We start from the raw sequence: 17,184 nt of genomic DNA on the forward strand, positions 1-17,184 counted from the left end.
GACGATGTTGCAGGCCCTTACAGCAATACCACGCAGCCGGGCTTGTAGCCGGGCGTTCACTTCCCCTCCCTCTCGACACGCCTGAAAAGGTGCACAAGCGAGGTGAACAACAACGCTCAGTCTACGCTAATTGCCCCTCCTGAGCCGTCTTCTGGACTATTTTCTGCCGCTCGACGCTCTGGATGATGTCGACTCCGTTCCTTACGACTGTTACGCCTGATCCAGTCGTCGAGATACTGTCTCTCCCGCTCGCTTCGCCGTAGCTCATCCGACAGCCGTGCAATCTGTTGCTGAGCTTCTTCTAAGCGCGTCTTCTGCTCGACGAGCTTACGGCGGACTCGGGCGGAGAGCGTGTCGAGCGATTGATGTGTAGCGGCGAGCTGGGCTTGGAGGGACTGCGATTCTTCCTCGGAAGTCGCAAGCAGTGCGGCAAGCCTGGGCAATGCAAAATCGTTAGCGCAGACAAGCGAAGATGCGACGACATGAGGACTGACCGATCCCGTTCAGCCTCTGCTCGCTGGACCCGTTCGGCAAGTTCTGTCGCGGGAACGTTCCTCGCGAGACCTGCAGCATGCTGTTCGGCCGTGATCGTCAGATATGATGCGGAGCTCGGAAGAAGTCTAGCGCACGTCTTCCAGCAATCGTCGCAGTTGACTTCGCTCGTTCTCGACCTCCCTCAGCCTCATTTCTGTCACAACAAGCTGGCGTTCAAGCTCCTTGATGACGTTACGGGCTTGCTGTTCAGCCAAGCTGCATGGGAAGACTGTCAGCAGTCGACGCCGGACAAGACGGAGCTGCGACGGACCCTTCCTCCGCCCCGTCCTGCGCCGAGCCGTTCGTCGGTGCCACGCTCAGCGTCGACGCATTGTCCTGCTCGCCTCGCCCTCCGCTGCCATCGAGGCGAGCGATCTAGTGTAGCAATGTCAGCGGAAAGCCAACAAGCTTGGTATCTTGGCGCACCTCCTCCTCGAGTGCCCGCACTTCCTCCTCCAGCTTGAGCGTCTCGTCGTCGTGTACCATTCGACCCGGCGCGGCTGTGTCAGGCGGGCCTGAGAGAACTGCGCCGAATTCAGTGACCGGGAGCGTAGGGACCAGTTGGATGAGTGCACGATCACGAGCGTACCAGCGGACACAGCGGTGCTAGCAATAACAGCGCCGTTCCCCCGCAGCGGAAGTAGCGAGTCGAGCGAGGCGTAGAGGTTGGAAAGCTCGTCGCGACGGACGGCGAGGTCGGCAGTGAGCGAAGCAATCTGAGCGTGGCCACTTGCAGCATTAGCGAGGCAACAACGAGCGTGATCGAAGGAGCTGGCGCGCCTGGTCGTCCTTCTCCGTCAGAGCACGTGCATGCTCGTGAGCAGAAGTTCGCAAGTCGTGCGTAAGTTGAGCAATCAGCGCTCGACTTTGCGTCTTGAGCTTCTCGGGTCGACTGGGCGACAGTACAGCGGGTGATTGGCGGGACAAGCGGTAGGAGCTGGCTTCGGAGGATGCGGAAGCACCCGATTCGCGGCGTTCGTGTGCGCGGCGTGGAGCTGCGATGCGCCGAGTCAGCGCATTTCTGGACGTGGGCGTGAAGGTAAGATCAGTACACACTACGTGCCGATGCCAGCCGTACAGTCGTGATCCGCCGGGCTGCATGGGTATTTAAGCCTTCAGCTCCAACCACCCGAGCAAGCTGTCCCTCCGCCTCCTCCCTCAAACACTGTTCCTGCCGCCATCTACCTTCCCACACAGTACATAGCGCTCGCAAAGAGGCAACTTCTTCGGCGTGCTGGGCCGACGTGCGCTCAGTCTGCCGGGTTGCAGAGGCGAGAGCAGCTTCGGAAGCGGCTAATCGGTCGGTGAGGTGCGTCATGTGGGCCGTGAGCGAGTTCAGGGATGAGCGGAGGGTCTCAATCTGTCAGCCGAAGGTGGGTCAGCGAATCCCGGGCCGTGAGAAGCGCTTCGAGGGGACCGAGGGAGCCTCCCCGAGCAAGAAGAGACCACTACGACCGCCTGCGCCTCGTTCCGCCCTTATTGGGGAGTCGCAGGCAGCCACAGGCAATAGACGTACCTTTCTGCGGCCTTCGTCCAGCTCTGCGTGCCCATCATGACCCGTTGTTCCCACCCTAACCCGAAGCGCCTCGAGCGCGAGCAGCAAGTCGTCGTCACCGGCGAGCGTCCGTTCAAGCGAGTCTACGCGAGCCTTGGGGTTGTAGGAGCACAGCCAGGCAGCCAGCGACGGCTCAGAGTGTTGTCGAGGCAGCATGGAGTCGCTGGTCGAGTGAAGACCTTCCTTTCGCTCGAACACTTCGCTCGCTTTACGATGCAGCTGCGTCTGCCGCGCGCCAAGGATGCTGAACCGCGCAGAAAGCGACCGCCCATCGTCTCGACAGCCGCCTCGCCACCCTGCGGCATGTGAGTCGCCATTCTCTTCCTCATCTCTCAACGGCTTCGCGCGACGCTCACCATGTCGAGACGCGCCGAACCAGGTCCTGATCAGCTTGTATTGCTCCTACCTACAGATGCCACAAGCAGATCAGCCGCTACACCTGCCCGAACTGCAACCTCCCCTACTGCTCGCTCGCCTGCTTTCGATCGCCCGAACATGCAGCCTGCACCGATTCCTTTGCGCAGAAGTCGCTCAAGGACGACCTCAACGCCGAGCAGCAGAACGGCGGAGACGAGAAGAAGAAGATGCTGGACCTCTTGCGGCAGTTCGAGGAGCAGCAGAAGGAACTCGAGGAGATCCAGCGGGCCGCCTCGGGGGATGAAGAGGCGGGATTCGATGCGGAGAAGCGAAAGAAGGAACGCAAGGAGTTGGAGGAGCGGATAGCGGGACTCGACCTTGGTGCGTTCGCCCGCATTCATCGCAAAGCCCTGCGAGCTGACCCTTTCCTCCCTACAGACGCCTTCCCGTCAGAACAGCTCCTCTCCTTCCTCACGCCAGAACAGCAAGCGGCGTTCGAGGCGACTCTGCAAGACCCGAACCGGGTGAACAAGCTGGTTGAGGAGGAGTTTGAGGGCGACGAGCCGTGGTGGATCGTCGAGCAAGAAGCGAAGCTGCTCAAGGAGATGCTCGAGGCAAGCAGGAAAGCAGAAGGTGGCGACGCGGCGGATGCGGAAGACGAGAATGACCAAGCGGACGAGGATGTGCGGCCATCTCCCGTCGCGGCGGACAAGTTGCCGGCGCTCAAGGTCGGGCCCGACGGAAAGGTCATCGCCAACCCGAACTTGCTCTTCAACGTTGTCTCTGTCCTGTGAGTCTCATCGGTGCAAGGTGCGCGACCGGCCTGACCTTGCAACTCCGCAGATTCGCCTACGCCTTCACCCTGCGCACCTTCTCTCTCGCCTCCTTCTCCTCCCTGCCCGAACGGTCGCCTGAGCGAGCGACCGCGATCCAGCTGCTCGCACAGCTTTTGCCCTTCCTCGTCGAGCGATCAACCTCGACATTCAGCAATCTTGACGAAGCCTTCGAGTCTGTGGCAGCGCGAGAACCGCAGGTGCGTCCCCATCCTCGCCTCGTCTTGGCGAATATTCATGCTTGTATCTACAGGGCATGTCACCTGCGCTCGTTGCGCTCTTGCTGCACGACGTCGCCCAGCTCTTGCGCCCCGCTCCCATCGCCGCCATCTCCTCTTCCACCTCCTCGCCACTCGCATCGCACGCCCTCGCACGCGCCCTCGCCTCCATCTCCGACCTACATCACCTCTTCTCTACCGCCGTTGCCACTTCCCAACCCTCGAACGGCGCACAAAGTCCCTCTAGCGGTCCAACCGTCTCGAAGCCCCTCATCGCACGACCAAGCACGACGACTCCACTCTCGAAGCGCGAGAAACAGCAGTGCACGCTCGCCTCGGCCAAGCTGCTGTTCTACGCGTCGTTCCTGTATTCGACGGGCAACGAGGTAGTGCAGGCGGCTGATGCGCTGGCGGAACTGGCGGAACGTGAGGCGAAGCGGAGGGAGGCAGAGGAGGAGGAGCGAGAGAAGGCCGTCGAGCGACGAAAGGAGGACTTGGCGAAGACGAAGGAGGACGTGCAGGCTCAGGAACTGGATCAGGAGGACGGGTCGAAACCCAAGATTGTCGAGCTGGCATGACCGCAATCCGACCGCCGCTCACCTTAGCATTCGCCTCGTCTGTTTACTTGCGCGCTCACCGTCAACAACGCTCGAGCGCCTCTTGTATGATCCGCGGATGCTCCGGGATCACTTGCGGTTGGGCCTTGCGTCTCTCTTCCTTCTCCTCTTCGCTCTCGCTCGGCTTTGCGATGGCTACGATTCAGGGTCACCCCTTCTACGACCAGGAGAAGGCCGCCTTTGAGCAGGACCCGGCGAACAGTCCTGTTGGCTCTGGCCAAGGACAACGAGGGACTGGCAGGCCTTGCTCGGGACATTATCCGCGATGCGCCAGACCCGGTACGCCGTCCGCCCTCTTCGTACTGCTCTTCGTTCTGGCTGCAGTCACTGACACATGCTCGGGTAGACACCTCTCCGGTTCGATGGCACGGGATGGAGCCATGTTGGCGACCCTGCCGACGACTGGATGAAAAAGCTCGCCGAGGCCAGCATAGAGGGAAATGGCGGTTTGTTCATTATGGCTCCGCCGGGCGGCCAGTGAGTCGGCCCTCTCTATTTGGTGAGATGCAGCTGACACTTCTCACCTCGTCAGCCGCGAGAGTGTCGAGATGTTCTTCCGCCTCTTCGAGCCGTTCCTTGGGAAGGGAGGACATATCGTCCTCTTCTTCGTCACGGGCAGGATGCACCCCGGCACGCTTGACTCGGTGCTGTCGTGGCAGCAGCGTGTGCAGACGGAGACGAGCGGCTCGCTCGACTTTGCCTTCTTCGACCAGGAGAGAGGATGTGCGTGCCACATTCTCGTCGCTGAAGTAGTGCTCCGAAGCTGACGCGGCACGGACAGTGTCGACGGGCGACGCGGGCTTCTTCCAGATCGTCACGAAGACGGGCTACTTCTTTTCGGGCTTTTACACTCCCGGTGGCTGGTGCACCAAGTTTTGGTCGAAGGACGAACCGCCGAAGAACATGACGTTCGGCAATCTATCGCTCGGATCCAGGCCACTGAAGGCGGCGTCTGAGGAGACGAGAAAGCTTGTCGACGAGGAACTTGAGGAGATCACGGGTCACGTCAAGCACTGGGCGCGCACGGCGCTTTTCCCGACGCCGAGTGTGCTCAAGTATGTCCGCGCAAAGGAGGCGAGCGCGAGTTGTTGAGGAGGACAGACGAGTCAGGGAGGGAGTCAGGAAGAGGGAAGTTGCTGAGGTGCGTTCTTCCTCCACAAACAACTGCGAACACGGTCCCCAGCTGCCGTCCAGTCTCGCGGAGTTGAAGCAATTCCTTTTGACTACTGAGGCCCACCTCGCCAACGCACGTCGACCCACTCACCTGCGTCTCGACCAAACTTCGTCCCACCTCGCTCCATAACGTTCATCCGTCCGGTCTTCCCTTCTCGTACATCGTCAACTTGCAGCTGCTGTGCTGCAAGGCGACAGTCAACACGCCAGGTCATCGGCAAGCTGTCGAGCAGAAAGATGCGAGAGGCGAACCTTCGCAACCCGCTTTCAGCGCCTCAGCGCCTGACCTCTCGTGCTCTTGGTGCTCCTTTCGGCCTCGAATTTCGTTGCTGGCCGCAAAGGCGCGCGAGCTGCTTCGCGGCAGCAAAGCTTGCGCTCCGCGGACGGTCCGGACATCCTGCGGTCGGATTCTCTCCCTTCTCCTCCTGCCACGCTCTCTCGGCTAGGATGTCACCCGCTCAACACCACCCGTTCTACGATGAGGAGAAGGTTGCCTACGAGGCAGACCCGGCAAACGCTGTCCTGCTGCGCCTCAAGAGAGACGGCGACGATGGCTTTCTCGGACTCGTCAAGGACATCATCCGCGATGCGCCTACTCCTGTGAGTCTGCGCTCGCTGTCAGCATCTAGATTTCGCTGACGAACTCGTCTCCCGGAACAGCCGAGGCGCGAGCAACCTTTCGGGATGGAGTTGCCAGGCCAGCCTGCCGACGACTGGATGCGGCGGCTCGCCACGATTTGCATCGAGGGAAAGGGCGGGTTGTTTACCATGGCTCCGCCGTGCGGCCAGTGAGTCCGCGCTACTCGTTTCGCGAGACGCAGCTGAAACTCCTCGCCTCGACAGCCGCGAGAGCGTCGAAATGTTCTTCCGCCTCTTCCAGCCCTTCCTCTGGAGCGGCGGCAACGTCGTCCTCTACTTCGTCACCGGCAGGATGCACCCCGGCACGCTCGACGTCGTTGTCGACTGGCAACGTTGCGTAAAAGCGGAGGCGAGCGGTTCTCTCGACTTTTGCTTCTTCGACCAGGAGACGGGCTGTGCGTCGCCATTCCTCGCTCTCCTCAACTCCGTGTGTTCGAGAGCTAACTCGCTCTCTGTACAGTGTCGACTGGCGACGCCGGCTTCCAGATAATCACGAAGACTGGCTACCTTGCCACGGGGTTCTACACTCCTGGCGGCTGGTGCACCAAGTTCTGGTCAAATGACGAACCGCCAAAGAACATGACCTGGGGCAACTTCGTCCTGTCATTGTGGCCGCTGAAGGAGGGTGAGGAGGGTAGACCGGCGAACGAGTCGATGCTCAAGCAGACGGAGCGCAGTCTGCAGTACTGGACGGGCGGAGTGCTCTACTCGACGCCAAGCGTGCTTCAGTACGTGCGCGGGAAGGAGAGGGCTGCGAGATGTTAGGAAGGTCGCGGCGACGAGGAGGGAGTCGAGGGCTCACGAGTGCGTTCCCTGCATTCCCCTGCATGTGCTTCGACTGCGCTATCCCCTGCACCGTGAGTCGCGGCACCCGCTGACAACCGAGCCGCCCGCGATGCAGATTCGCCCCTCCTTCTCCTCCTCGACCCGCTTCCACCTCGCTTCTTCCGCCTCCGACGACGTTCCTTCCTCCGTCAACGTTCCAGCGGTCGACCCAGACGTCCACTCTACCCTGCCAGCCCCTCTGTACATAGGGAACATGCAACATTGCCTCGTCTTCGACACGAAGAACTCGCTGCTGTCGAGCGGCTCTCGTCCTTCTGCGGCGGCAATGGTCGCTTCGTCGGCTCGCTAACGGAAAAGATCTCTTCTCCGCGTCTACCCCGCACCCGACGGGTCATTTGCGCCAGTTTGTCCGCCGCCGAAGCGCTGCCTCCTGCCAAAGTTGCTCGTCCGCTCGTCGTCTCCCACTCTCTCGCTCTCCGTGCTCGTATGCTGCGTGTCTGCATCGCTCACTCTGCCCGCTCTCTGACTCGCTCGCCCGCCACTCGCCTCGCTGCCCGCTGCCCCGCCGCCATCCCGCGCTCACTCGCCCCATCCCGCATCATCTCGACTCAACAGCGCAGAATGGCATCGAACAAGGCTGCGCCGCTCAAGGTGGGTACACGGACTCGTGCACGAGGCTGCCGAGACCCCGGCCAGGCGCTCACTGCCGTGCCCGCAGCTCAAGAACCCGAGCCTCTGGATCGAAAAGGGAGGCTTTGTCAACGGAAAGTGGACCGCTGGGGCAAACGATGGCACGTTCGAGGTCATCAGTGCGTTTCTTGGAGTTGCCTGCGCATCCCGGACGAGCGCTCATCGCCCTCCCGCAGACCCTGGTAACGGACAGGTCCTCGGCACCCTCCCCGAGATGACGGTGGAGGACACCAAGGAGGCGGTCAAGGTCGCTCACGAGGCGCTCAAGTCCTGGCGCAAGACGACCGAGACCGAGCGCGCTGCCATCCTCAACAAGATCTTCCAGTCCGTCTCGTTCGCACCTCCACCTCGAGGTTTCCCCACCTGACGAGGCGATTCTCTTTCGCAGGATCATGACCGAAAATTCGGAGGATCTGGCACAGGTGTGTGCCTCGGCAGGCTTACGAGCTGAGCGAGGCTGACATTCCGCTCGAACAGATCATCACGGCGGAGAACGGAAAGCCTCTGGCGGATGCGCGAGGAGAGGTTACCTACGGCGGTGCGTGCCTGCCCTTCTTCGTCCAACTTTGGTTGTACTGACGCATCTTGGCTGCAGCGAGCTACTTCACCTGGTTCGCGGGCGAGGCTGTCCGCAACTACGGCGACGTGATTCCTTCGGCGGTCAAGGGCGTCCAGAACATGACGCTCAAGCAGCCTATCGGTGTCTGCGCTATCAGTGAGTAATACGCCTCACCTTCGAAGACGCCCGCCCGAGGCTGACTTTGCACTCCCTCAGTCACGCCTTGGAACGTACGGAGGCTCTTCCTGCTTCTGCCCCCTTTGCTGCGACCGCTCACTCCGCTTCTCCACAGTTCCCCAACGCCATGGTCACTCGCAAGCTCGCAGCTGCGCTCGCTGCCGGCAACACGGTCGTCATGAAGGCCCCCGCCGAGACTCCCTACTCGGTCCTTGCCATCGCCGAGATCTGCCGACAAGCCGGCGTTCCCGACGGCGTCGTCAACGTCGTCTTGACGCAGAAGCACACTCCCGACGTTGGAAAGGAGCTCTGCGAGAACCCGCTCATTCACAAGCTCTCGTTCACCGGCTCGACCCGCGTCGGAAAGATCTTGATGAAGCAGGCGTCGGGAACGCTTAAGAAGCTTTCGTTTGAGCTGGGCGGTAACGCGCCGTTCATCCTCTTCGAAGACGCTGACCTCGACAAGGCGGTCAACGGTGTCATCGCTTGCAAGTTCCGGTGCGTTCCGCCTCTTCGCCTCGCAATCTCCTTTGATCACTAACGAGCTCCTTCAACAGTCAATCCGGCCAGACCTGCGTCTGCGCGAACCGCATCCTCGTCCACGACGCCGTCTTCGACAAGTTCTCCCAAAAGCTCGCCGACGCCGTGCGCAAGTTCAAGGTCGGCGAGGGCGTCAAGGACGGCATCACGCACGGTCCGTTGATCCACGAGGCGGCGGTCAACAAGGTCCAGCAGCACGTCGACGATGCCGTCTCGAAGGGCGCCAAGGTCGTCGTTGGAGGAAAGAAGCTCGACGTCCCCGGATACTTTTTCGAGCCGACTGTTCTTGCGGACGTTCAAAGCTGCGCGATTGACAACGAGGAGACGTTCGGTCCGCTTGCGGCGCTGTACCGCTTCAAGACCGAGGAGGAGGCGGTTGAGATGGCCAACAACACCGAGGTCGGACTTGCTGGGTGCGTGCGCACATGCCCGATACTTGTCGACTCGCTAACAGGCACATGCTACAGCTACTTCTTCACCGAGAACATCGCGCGCCTGTACCGCGTCGCCGCGGCGCTCGAGGTCGGAATGGTGCGTCTCCTGCTCCCCGCCTTCTTCCTCGTCCCGCTCACTCGTCCGCTCGTACAGGTCGGCGCGAACACTGGCGTTATCTCGCAGGCGGCGATTCCCTTCGGCGGTATCAAGGAGTCCGGCTTCGGAAGGGAGGGTGCGTTCTCCGTCCTCTTCCTTCCCTTCTCTCGCCCCCCAAGCGCTTCCTGACCATCCTCTTTGCTCTCTCGTGCACCTGCGCATCGCTAATACAGGCTCAAAATACGGTCTGCAAGACTGGCAGAACATCAAGCTCGTCGCCGTTGGCGGACTGTAGAGGTTCGTCGTTTCCATCCTGCTGATTGCGCCCCGTTCGTTCCAGACTGACGTCTCCTCGGCTTCGCAGATCCTACATGCGCCTCGCGGTTGTACAGAACGCAAACTTTGTAACGAAATCTTGCACAACATGATTGTCTCGGGATGGGGTCCTCTAGAAAGTGGTACAGCTCAACTCTACCGGTCCGCCTGCGCCTTGACGATATCCTCGCGCGAGATGCTCGACTGCACGCAAAGCGAGTGGAAGATGCCGTCGCCTAGGTCGAACAGCTCGAGCGGGTTCGCGAACGACTGGATCTCGCCGCGGTCCATAACGAGGATCTTGTCGCAGCCGACGATGGTGGAGATGCGGTGAGCGATGATGAGGAGCGTCTTATCCTTGAATTCGCTGCGGATCGTGGCCTGCACCTTGGCGTCTGTCTCGAGGTCGACGCTCGCGGTTGCTTCGCTGTGTTGCCGGGAGCCTCGTCAGCCCCCAACAAAGCCAATCCCAGGGATTCAGAGTCAACTCACTCAAGAGCGATGACTTTGGCGTCCCTGACGAGCGCACGGGCGAGCGAGACGAGGCTTCTCTCGCCAAGTGACCTGAAAATCGGGACTCAGCGACGCGGTCCGCTCTGAACAGCCTGCGGAAACGCACATGTTGGCTCCCTCGTCCTCAACGCGCGTGTCGAGCGTGAAGCGAGAGACCTGCCCGCTCCCGTCTGCTCCGGCTGTTCGATCGACGAGCCACGACCGGCGGAGTGCGTCGTATAGTCGAGCATCGTCGTAAAGGCCGAAGGGATCGAGGTTGGATCTGTAAGGACGTGCTGAATGAGCGTTCGAAAAGGAGGAAGAGGAAGGAGAGCGCCACGAACCGCAAGGTGCCGCTGAAGAGGAGAGGTTCCTGCGGGATGATCGCAAGGCGCTCGCGCAACTGCGTCAAGCCGAGCTTGCTGATGTCGAGCCCGTCGATCTCGATGGTGCCCTTGTATGTCTCAAGGATGCGGAAAAGCGCCTGGGTGAGCGTTGACTTCCCTGTGAAGCGAGATACTCCTGGTCAGTACTGCTCAACAGGTCTGCACAATCTGCACACACCTGCACCTGTCCTGCCGACGACGCCGACCTTTTCGCCGCCTTGGATCTGGAGATTGAAGTTGCGGACGACGGACGGCAGCTCCAAGCGGTAGCGAATTTCGACATCGCGGAAAGTGACCGCGCCTTGATGAGGCCAAGTCGTAGGAGGTGCGGTATCCTTGATGATGGCGGGGGCTTCTTGCGGCAGACTCTTCGCGTACCATTCGAAGCGCTCGATCGACGACATGTTGTTCTCGACTTCGGCGGTCTGGCGGATGAGCATGGCGATAGAGGCTTGCATGGCGAGCGTGACGCTGGCACCATGGGCATCAGTTCTGAGCGTTTCGTGGGAAAGGCGAGATAATGACTCACGCAAGGATCAAGCCCGTCTTGGAGGAGGGAATCGTCGTTCGCTCGCCGACGGCGACGAGCGCGACAATCAAGACGAGGAGGGCGCCCCAGGCGTCGACACGGATGGCGAGCCATCGCTGATTACAGACCGTCAAGAACCAGGCCCTGCGAAACGGCATCGTCAGAACAGTTCGCAAAACCTGAGGAAGGAAGAGAGCCAACGTACCGGTTCTCCAAGTCAATGAACTTCTCATTCCCGCGCAGGAACCGCTCTTTCTCGCCGAACGCCCGAATCGTGCTGAGTCCGGTTAGCGATTCTCCGAACCAGGCGTAGAGGAACGACCGCAAGACGTTGTCGTGGCGCTTGATCGTGCGGGCAGAGGCGCGGTCTGGACGTGGGGTCGTCAGCATCAAGATGGCCGAAGACAGCAGAAAGAACACTCACAGAAGTTAGAGGTCATGACAAAGAGCGCGAGCACGAAGGCCGTCGGGATGAGGAAGTAGGGGTAGACGATCGCAATGACGATGATCGAAGCGCCGACTGCAGCCTTCTGAGTGAGCGAACTGGTCAAACGAGCGCGGAAGAGGGGACGAACTCTGCGCGACGGTCGCCAAGCACATCCTGAGCGAGTCGTTGAGGCGGTTGTCGATCGAGTCGGTATCCTTGCTGCGAGTGGAGAAGCGCGGAAAAAGTCAGTCTCGCCGGGGTAGGTCGTGAGGAAGGAATGGCGAACGCACGAGAATCGGTTCATGAGGCGGCCCAGCGGCGTCGTGTCGAAGAAACTCATCGGAGCTTGCGTGACCTGCGCCTGAGGGATCAGCGACGTTGATAAGAGGCAGGCAGAGCGAGCGCACCTTCTCGAGCGCCATGTGGTGCAGATTGCGTGCGGCAGTTGTGCCGAACCAGATCGTTGCGGCGCCGAGGACGAAGGTGAAGATGGCGCTGGAGATGCCGAGACCGGCGTAAAGACCGATGAACTGGTTCTGCCCGAGCCCGAACTTGCCTTCTTGCCACCAGGTGAGGGCGAACTGTGACAAAACTGGGTGAGAAGGCGTCAGCGACGAATCTCCGCGAGCGCGGCCGCACGAAGCGGTCGCCTGTACGAGGCAGTGGGAACGGTCCTGACGTACTCTGGCCAGCGCTCATAAGAACGAGAGAACCGAGGACGAGAGGGACGGTGTAGTAGCCATCAGCGGCCTTGAAATACGACTTCCAGGTTCTCCAGCCGACGCTGCCGCTCGCCTGCTCCTCCTTCTGCATGAGCGGTCGATTGGACGCCTTGCCCTTCGGTGCGTATTGTGCCGCGCCGTCGGTTGCCGGCGCCTTGACATCGCTCGAGGCGTCTGCAGCCGCAGCGACGCCGTACTCCTGCGCAAAGCGCGAGAACGGTCCGCCGGCAGCCATCAGCTCGTCAAAAGAGCCGCGCTCAGCGATGCGGCCGTTCTCCATGACGATGATGGCGTCCGCCTTCGGGAGGAGGTGGACGGCGTGCGTGACGAGAATCCGCGTCTTGTCCTTCAGCATGCCCTGAATGGCATGCTCGAAGATGTGTGCGCCGACATGCGCGTCGACGGCGCTGAGCGGGTCGTCGAGGAGGACCTGCGGGCGGAAAGTGTAAAAAGGCGAGACTCTCGCTGCGGCAGTTGGGTGAGGCTCACAATGTCGGCGTCGTAGTACAGCGTGCGGGCAATCGCAACCCTCTGTCGCTGACTGTGAAGCCGAGACGAGCGTCAGTTGCGCTGCACCGCCGAGACAAGTCAACGAAAGGCAGCGCACCCGCCGGACAAGGTGATGCCCTTCTCGCCAATCTCGGTCTGGTCGCCGGCTGCAGGTCATCGCCTTCAGCAAGGCGTCCAAGGTCAAGAGATAGTGGTGTGAAGGAGGTGACGCACCAGGCAGCTGATCCAGGTCGGCAAGCAGGCAGGCTGCGCGAACGCAGTCCCAGTACCGCTGCTCGTCGAAAGGCCGACCGAAGAGAATGTTCGCTCGCAATGTCGTATTCATGATCCAGGCGGACTGCGCGCAATAGGCGATGCTGCCGCCGAAGACGACGTCGCCGCTGGTTCGTCGCATCTCGCCGATACAGCCTTGGAGAAGCGACGACTTGCCAGATCTGCTCAGCGCCGCAAGTTAGCATCGGCGCAGGCTCGTCAGAAGTAAGGCCGCCACGCACCCAACGCTGCCAACGACGCAAAGAAGCTGGCCTCGCGGGACCTCAAGGTTGATGTCCTCTACCTTGCTCGGCTCGTCCGCCGCACCTGTGCCCTTCTCGCTCTTCACTTCCTCCCCCTTCTTCGCCTTCTTCCCACCCTTGCCCTTGCCCACCTTCTCAGACGATGGCGGCGCCGAGCTCTCCCAGACGAATGTAGCGTCTTTGACTTGCAACGCGACGTCGGCCTCGTCGTCGCGGACGAAAAGCTCTTCGGGTAGCTCATCGGCCATGAAGCATGGGACGAGATTCTTCATGGCGGAGTAGGCGTCGGTCATTGTGCTGAGGGAGTTGGGCACTGCGCACGCGGAGGTCAGCGTCAGACGAGGGCAAACGAGGTGGTCCTTACGCACGCACTGCGGGGGAGGATCCGTCAGTGTGAAGTCTCAAGCAAGACGGGAGAGTACGCACTCATAAGCGGTTGTCGCAGAAGGTTGAGGAGCGAAAGAGCGGTCCAGATCTCGGCGGGGTTCTGCCGGAACGATGTTAGCAGGATCACGCTGATGCGAAGGGTTGGGAGACGCACCTGAGAATGACCGGTGAGCGAGTAGACAGCGAAGACGAGGACGGACGAGAGCACAGGCAGACTCATGGCCATCGCCTGCGTCGCCGCTCGAATCGTGAGGAGCTTTCGGATCCCGCCCAACTCGCGCCTGCGCGACTCCCCGACCTTCGAGACGATCGGACCTTCCCACGCGAAGAACTTGACGACGCGGATGCCGCTGAGGAGCTCCGAGATGGACTTGATGCGATCGTCGGTGTGCTTCTGCACCTTGCGGCGTCCTTGGAAAAGCTTACGCATGGCGTACGTCTGCATCGGGCTGCGCCGTAGAGGACGGTTAGCGACGCGAGAAAGACCCAGAAAGGGAGAAGAGCGTACATGGCGAGGAGAACAATTCCGACCCCTGCCAAGCTGGTCACGCCGATAGTGCAGAGGAGGATGACGACGATCTCGACGAGCTGAATGATGCAGGTGTACGAGAAGTGGAAGAAGGTCGAGCTCCATTCGATGCGCGACATCGAGGTCGAGATGTGCGAGGTCAACTTGGCGTTCGTGTGCTCGACGCGAGCCTTGCCGCTCATCCGGAAAGCCTTGCGATCTGCCGATCGAAGAGTCAGCCTTTGTGACGCTGCCATGGCAACTGTACGCACACAGCGCAGCGATCAACGCCGCTCGAGCCAACACGCCGACTTGACCGCTTCGCGAGAACGTGTTGTTCTGGCAGACGGACATGAAGCTGCGTAAGCAAGAGCAAGGTGACCGTTAGCTGACGTCTGCGTCTCGAGGGACGACCGTCGAACGCACAGCTGCATGAGGAAGAGACCGATTGCGAGGCCAATCCCACGACCGATTCCTGGGAGGGGCTCTCCCGCCTGTTTCGCCGCGTACGACTGCTGGACGAGCTTGATGATCTGGCGCATGACGAGAGGCGAGGTCGTCTGCGCCACGTCGCCGATAACCTTGTAAACGCCGGCGGACCAGAACGACCAGAAGAACGTGTCCGAGAGAGCCATTGCCATGCCCACTTCTCTCCGCCCGTCTGCTCGCCCGAGTCCTAGCGCAGCTGATGCTCGCCATCGCATCTTTTGCAGCGAGGACGGGAAGTAGGATCCGTCATCGAGGCTGCGGTTCCAGTCTTCGACGTCCTTTCGTCGCCGAGCAAAGTTGGCTTCGAATTTGTCGGCCAGCAGGCCGGCTTCTCGAGTGTCGTCCATCTTGGGGAGGTCTGTAGCTTCGAGTTCGCGCTTGTAGCCCAGCACGAGAAGTGGTTGCAGCCACCCTGCAAGGGCGAAAGGTCAACAAGACGGCTTAGCGTGGATTGATAGACGTTCACTGGACCCACAGAAGGTGAACTCGGACAGCCAGTTGGCCTGCGAGATCCGGATCGTCTCGGCGTCGTCCATACTCGCAGGAGGAGGAGGAGGCGGCTTGAAGTTGAACGGGTCGAAGATGGTCCTGCCGGGCGATACAAGTGAGCCTTCCGAGACATCTCTTGTGCGCAGAGAAACAGCAAGGACACACCATTTGTGCCGGACCTTGACCCCGTTGCCCTCGTCCTTCTCGAGGTCCTCGCTCTTGCCAACGTCCTTGCTGGCATCCTGCTCCTCCGCAGCAGTCGTGACAGACTCATCAGACCCAGTCACCGCTCCGCCCGTCAGCCCCGCCTCCCGCTTGACCGCGTCTTCGCTCGTTAGAGGCTCCTTGGGTCCGCCGTCTGCGGCGGACATGGCTCTCGATGGCGGCGCTGGAAGCTTCAGTCATGTGTGTAGCATCGAGCACGACCAGTTGAAGCAGTCACACAAGCAGCGGAGGGAGCGACGAAGGCAGGAATGTCGACGCGGACTTGGTCGCGGAGCGGCGGAACCACCGTCGGCCGGCACACTTTGCTATTTTCTCACTCGCTCTCGCCACAAGGTGCTGCGATTGCGACTGCGTTGCGACGATGCGAGAGATGCGATGGAAAGAGATCTACCGGCCGAGGAGAGAGACCAGCGCGGCGATAGCGATGCCGCCGACTGCTCCTGCTGCGCCGGCCGCCCATACCTCGTGGCCCTCGATGGCGGCCAGCGCCTGCTCGACGACACGACTATGGGGTTGCTGAGATGCTGTCGAAGAGGGACCCGTCTCGGTCGAACCGGGAGAGGAGGCAGCAGCGACTGCTTCAGGCGAGGTCGAGTCGAACACCGGCGTGAAGGGCGTCTCGGGCACGGGAATGGGCGAAGGAGGGGCAGGTGGAGGGGCGGCGATACCGGCTGTCGTGGCGGCGACGGCATCGAGGCTCGCTTGAGTCTGCTGGAGGAGGTGCTGGAGCGTCTCGAGCTGGGCTTGCGTTGCGTCGTGCCCTTGCTGCGAGTTCGTCCGTAGTCTGCGATACACAGCTCGTCAGCAAGCGTCAGGAAAGCTGCAGCGTAGGGCAACGAACCGTTCTTCGACGTTCTGCACGAGCCGTCGTCGCCGCCAAGGCTCGATGAGCAGGAGTGTGACGATGAAGAGGAGGACGTTCAGGCCGGTGATTGCGAGAGAGCCGTAGGTCGACATTGATCGGATCTGCGGTAGCACGGTAATCAGCGAGGAAGGCACGACCAGGACCACAAGCGGACGCACCTTGTCGCTCCAGACCTGCTCCTCGTGGTACCGCTCGAGAATCGCCTGCATCAGGTCTAAAAACAGATCAAGCGAGTCTCAGGGACTGCATCTCAGTGAAGAAGCGAACGAACGCACCAGAAAATCCGCGCTCGACAGCCTCTTCCCCCGCCTCCATCTCCGCCTTCGCCTTCGCTTCTGCCCGCTCATTCTCGTGCTCCTGCTGCACGAGCTCCGTGAACCGCAATACATCCGGCCCGTTCCAGGTCGGTTTCCGCTGCAACAAGTCGTTCACTTCTCGTTGCGAGTCGGCGCGGAGCTTGACGCGCTCGGTGTAGTCGCGCTTGAGGAGTATCGCTTGTTCCCGGGCGTCCAGGAGAGCTCGTTCTGTGCGAGAGACGGTGAGCAGACGCCTACTTCAGACGCGTCAACCTGAACACACCCTTCTCCGCTACCCCGTTCCGCAACCGCTCAATCTCCTCGTACCCCGTCGCCTGATTGATCTTCGCCCCCGCCTCCCTCAGCTTTCTTTCAATCTCGAGAGCCCTGAGAGCCGCCGAGAACGCCTGCGCCTGCTTCCTCGCCGACGAGTCGAGAGTCGCGAGGAGGTGTCGGAGCTGTCTCTGCGCCAACTCGCGCGCTTCGACAAGCTTCGAGTGCGCGGTCGCTTCAGACGATGGTGGCGAAGAGGGGAGCGGCAGTGAACTCGCTCGGGAGGGTTGTGGCGCGGGTGCAGACCCCGTCGAAGCGAGGTTCGCTGATGAGGCGGTTTCGGCGTCCGCTCCTCGCGGCGTTGCGCTGAAGGGGCGTTGGTGGAGCACTGACAGCCTCCATTGAGCTTGTCGAGAGCTGCGGAGACATGCCCGGCAGCTTTGCGCGAGCGGGAAGCGGACGGACATGGGCGAGCGAAGTCGAGAATGGCCAAGTCCCTCTCGGGCGACGTCGACGAGCGATTGCGCCCGCATCACTCGCTCGAACG

At 61.2% G+C, this 17,184-nt stretch overlaps 7 protein-coding genes across 7 annotated transcripts; 4 read left to right on the top strand and 3 right to left on the bottom strand.

The window, feature by feature from the left end:
- Positions 1 to 116: 116 nt before the first annotated feature.
- RHTO_02058 (uncharacterized protein) lies at positions 117 to 1,852 on the bottom strand (the record flags this gene model as incomplete). The annotated part of the gene is made up of 8 exons (XM_016415736.1): positions 117 to 435; positions 495 to 574; positions 630 to 750; positions 806 to 909; positions 961 to 1,058; positions 1,124 to 1,250; positions 1,315 to 1,529; positions 1,591 to 1,852. 8 exons carry the CDS (start codon positions 1,850 to 1,852, stop codon positions 117 to 119), a joined length of 1,326 nt encoding a protein of 441 aa, XP_016272306.1.
- Positions 1,853 to 2,302: 450 nt separating this feature from the next.
- On the top strand, positions 2,303 to 4,075 carry RHTO_02059 (zinc finger, HIT-type protein; the record flags this gene model as incomplete). Its single annotated transcript, XM_016415737.1, has 5 exons — positions 2,303 to 2,394; positions 2,502 to 2,827; positions 2,885 to 3,236; positions 3,290 to 3,479; positions 3,533 to 4,075. 5 exons carry the CDS (start codon positions 2,303 to 2,305, stop codon positions 4,073 to 4,075), a joined length of 1,503 nt encoding a protein of 500 aa, XP_016272307.1.
- Positions 4,076 to 4,245: 170 nt separating this feature from the next.
- On the top strand, positions 4,246 to 5,206 carry RHTO_02060 (uncharacterized protein; the record flags this gene model as incomplete). Its single annotated transcript, XM_016415738.1, has 5 exons — positions 4,246 to 4,261; positions 4,317 to 4,393; positions 4,461 to 4,591; positions 4,647 to 4,837; positions 4,896 to 5,206. 5 exons carry the CDS (start codon positions 4,246 to 4,248, stop codon positions 5,204 to 5,206), a joined length of 726 nt encoding a protein of 241 aa, XP_016272308.1.
- A 528-nt stretch (positions 5,207 to 5,734) lies between these two features.
- On the top strand, positions 5,735 to 7,061 carry RHTO_02061 (uncharacterized protein; the record flags this gene model as incomplete). Its single annotated transcript, XM_016415739.1, has 5 exons — positions 5,735 to 5,887; positions 5,948 to 6,075; positions 6,131 to 6,321; positions 6,387 to 6,658; positions 6,828 to 7,061. 5 exons carry the CDS (start codon positions 5,735 to 5,737, stop codon positions 7,059 to 7,061), a joined length of 978 nt encoding a protein of 325 aa, XP_016272309.1.
- A 137-nt stretch (positions 7,062 to 7,198) lies between these two features.
- RHTO_02062 (succinate-semialdehyde dehydrogenase (NADP+)) lies at positions 7,199 to 9,504 on the top strand (the record flags this gene model as incomplete). The annotated part of the gene is made up of 12 exons (XM_016415740.1): positions 7,199 to 7,363; positions 7,431 to 7,521; positions 7,579 to 7,726; positions 7,791 to 7,824; positions 7,880 to 7,940; positions 7,998 to 8,117; positions 8,178 to 8,191; positions 8,254 to 8,636; positions 8,696 to 9,091; positions 9,146 to 9,209; positions 9,267 to 9,345; positions 9,443 to 9,504. 12 exons carry the CDS (start codon positions 7,199 to 7,201, stop codon positions 9,502 to 9,504), a joined length of 1,617 nt encoding a protein of 538 aa, XP_016272310.1.
- A 176-nt stretch (positions 9,505 to 9,680) lies between these two features.
- On the bottom strand, positions 9,681 to 15,349 carry RHTO_02063 (ABC transporter; the record flags this gene model as incomplete). Its single annotated transcript, XM_016415741.1, has 23 exons — positions 9,681 to 9,951; positions 10,017 to 10,088; positions 10,144 to 10,299; positions 10,361 to 10,520; positions 10,581 to 10,873; positions 10,932 to 11,075; positions 11,137 to 11,299; positions 11,356 to 11,451; positions 11,507 to 11,577; positions 11,649 to 11,713; positions 11,766 to 11,950; positions 12,042 to 12,510; positions 12,570 to 12,621; positions 12,688 to 12,736; positions 12,804 to 13,024; positions 13,085 to 13,418; positions 13,532 to 13,592; positions 13,647 to 13,941; positions 14,001 to 14,220; positions 14,273 to 14,358; positions 14,427 to 14,901; positions 14,965 to 15,077; positions 15,144 to 15,349. The coding sequence occupies 23 exons, from the start codon at positions 15,347 to 15,349 to the stop codon at positions 9,681 to 9,683; spliced, it is 4,257 nt and encodes a 1,418-aa protein (XP_016272311.1).
- A 241-nt stretch (positions 15,350 to 15,590) lies between these two features.
- Positions 15,591 to 17,104, bottom strand: RHTO_02064 (mitochondrial distribution and morphology family 33; the record flags this gene model as incomplete). Its single annotated transcript, XM_016415742.1, has 5 exons — positions 15,591 to 15,987; positions 16,045 to 16,169; positions 16,227 to 16,282; positions 16,344 to 16,592; positions 16,648 to 17,104. The coding sequence occupies 5 exons, from the start codon at positions 17,102 to 17,104 to the stop codon at positions 15,591 to 15,593; spliced, it is 1,284 nt and encodes a 427-aa protein (XP_016272312.1).
- Between the last annotated feature and the right edge of the window lie 80 nt (positions 17,105 to 17,184).

The sequence above is a fragment of the Rhodotorula toruloides genome (assembly GCF_000320785.1).
Source record: "Rhodotorula toruloides NP11 unplaced genomic scaffold Scaffold16, whole genome shotgun sequence".
NCBI lineage: Eukaryota > Fungi > Basidiomycota > Microbotryomycetes > Sporidiobolales > Sporidiobolaceae > Rhodotorula > Rhodotorula toruloides.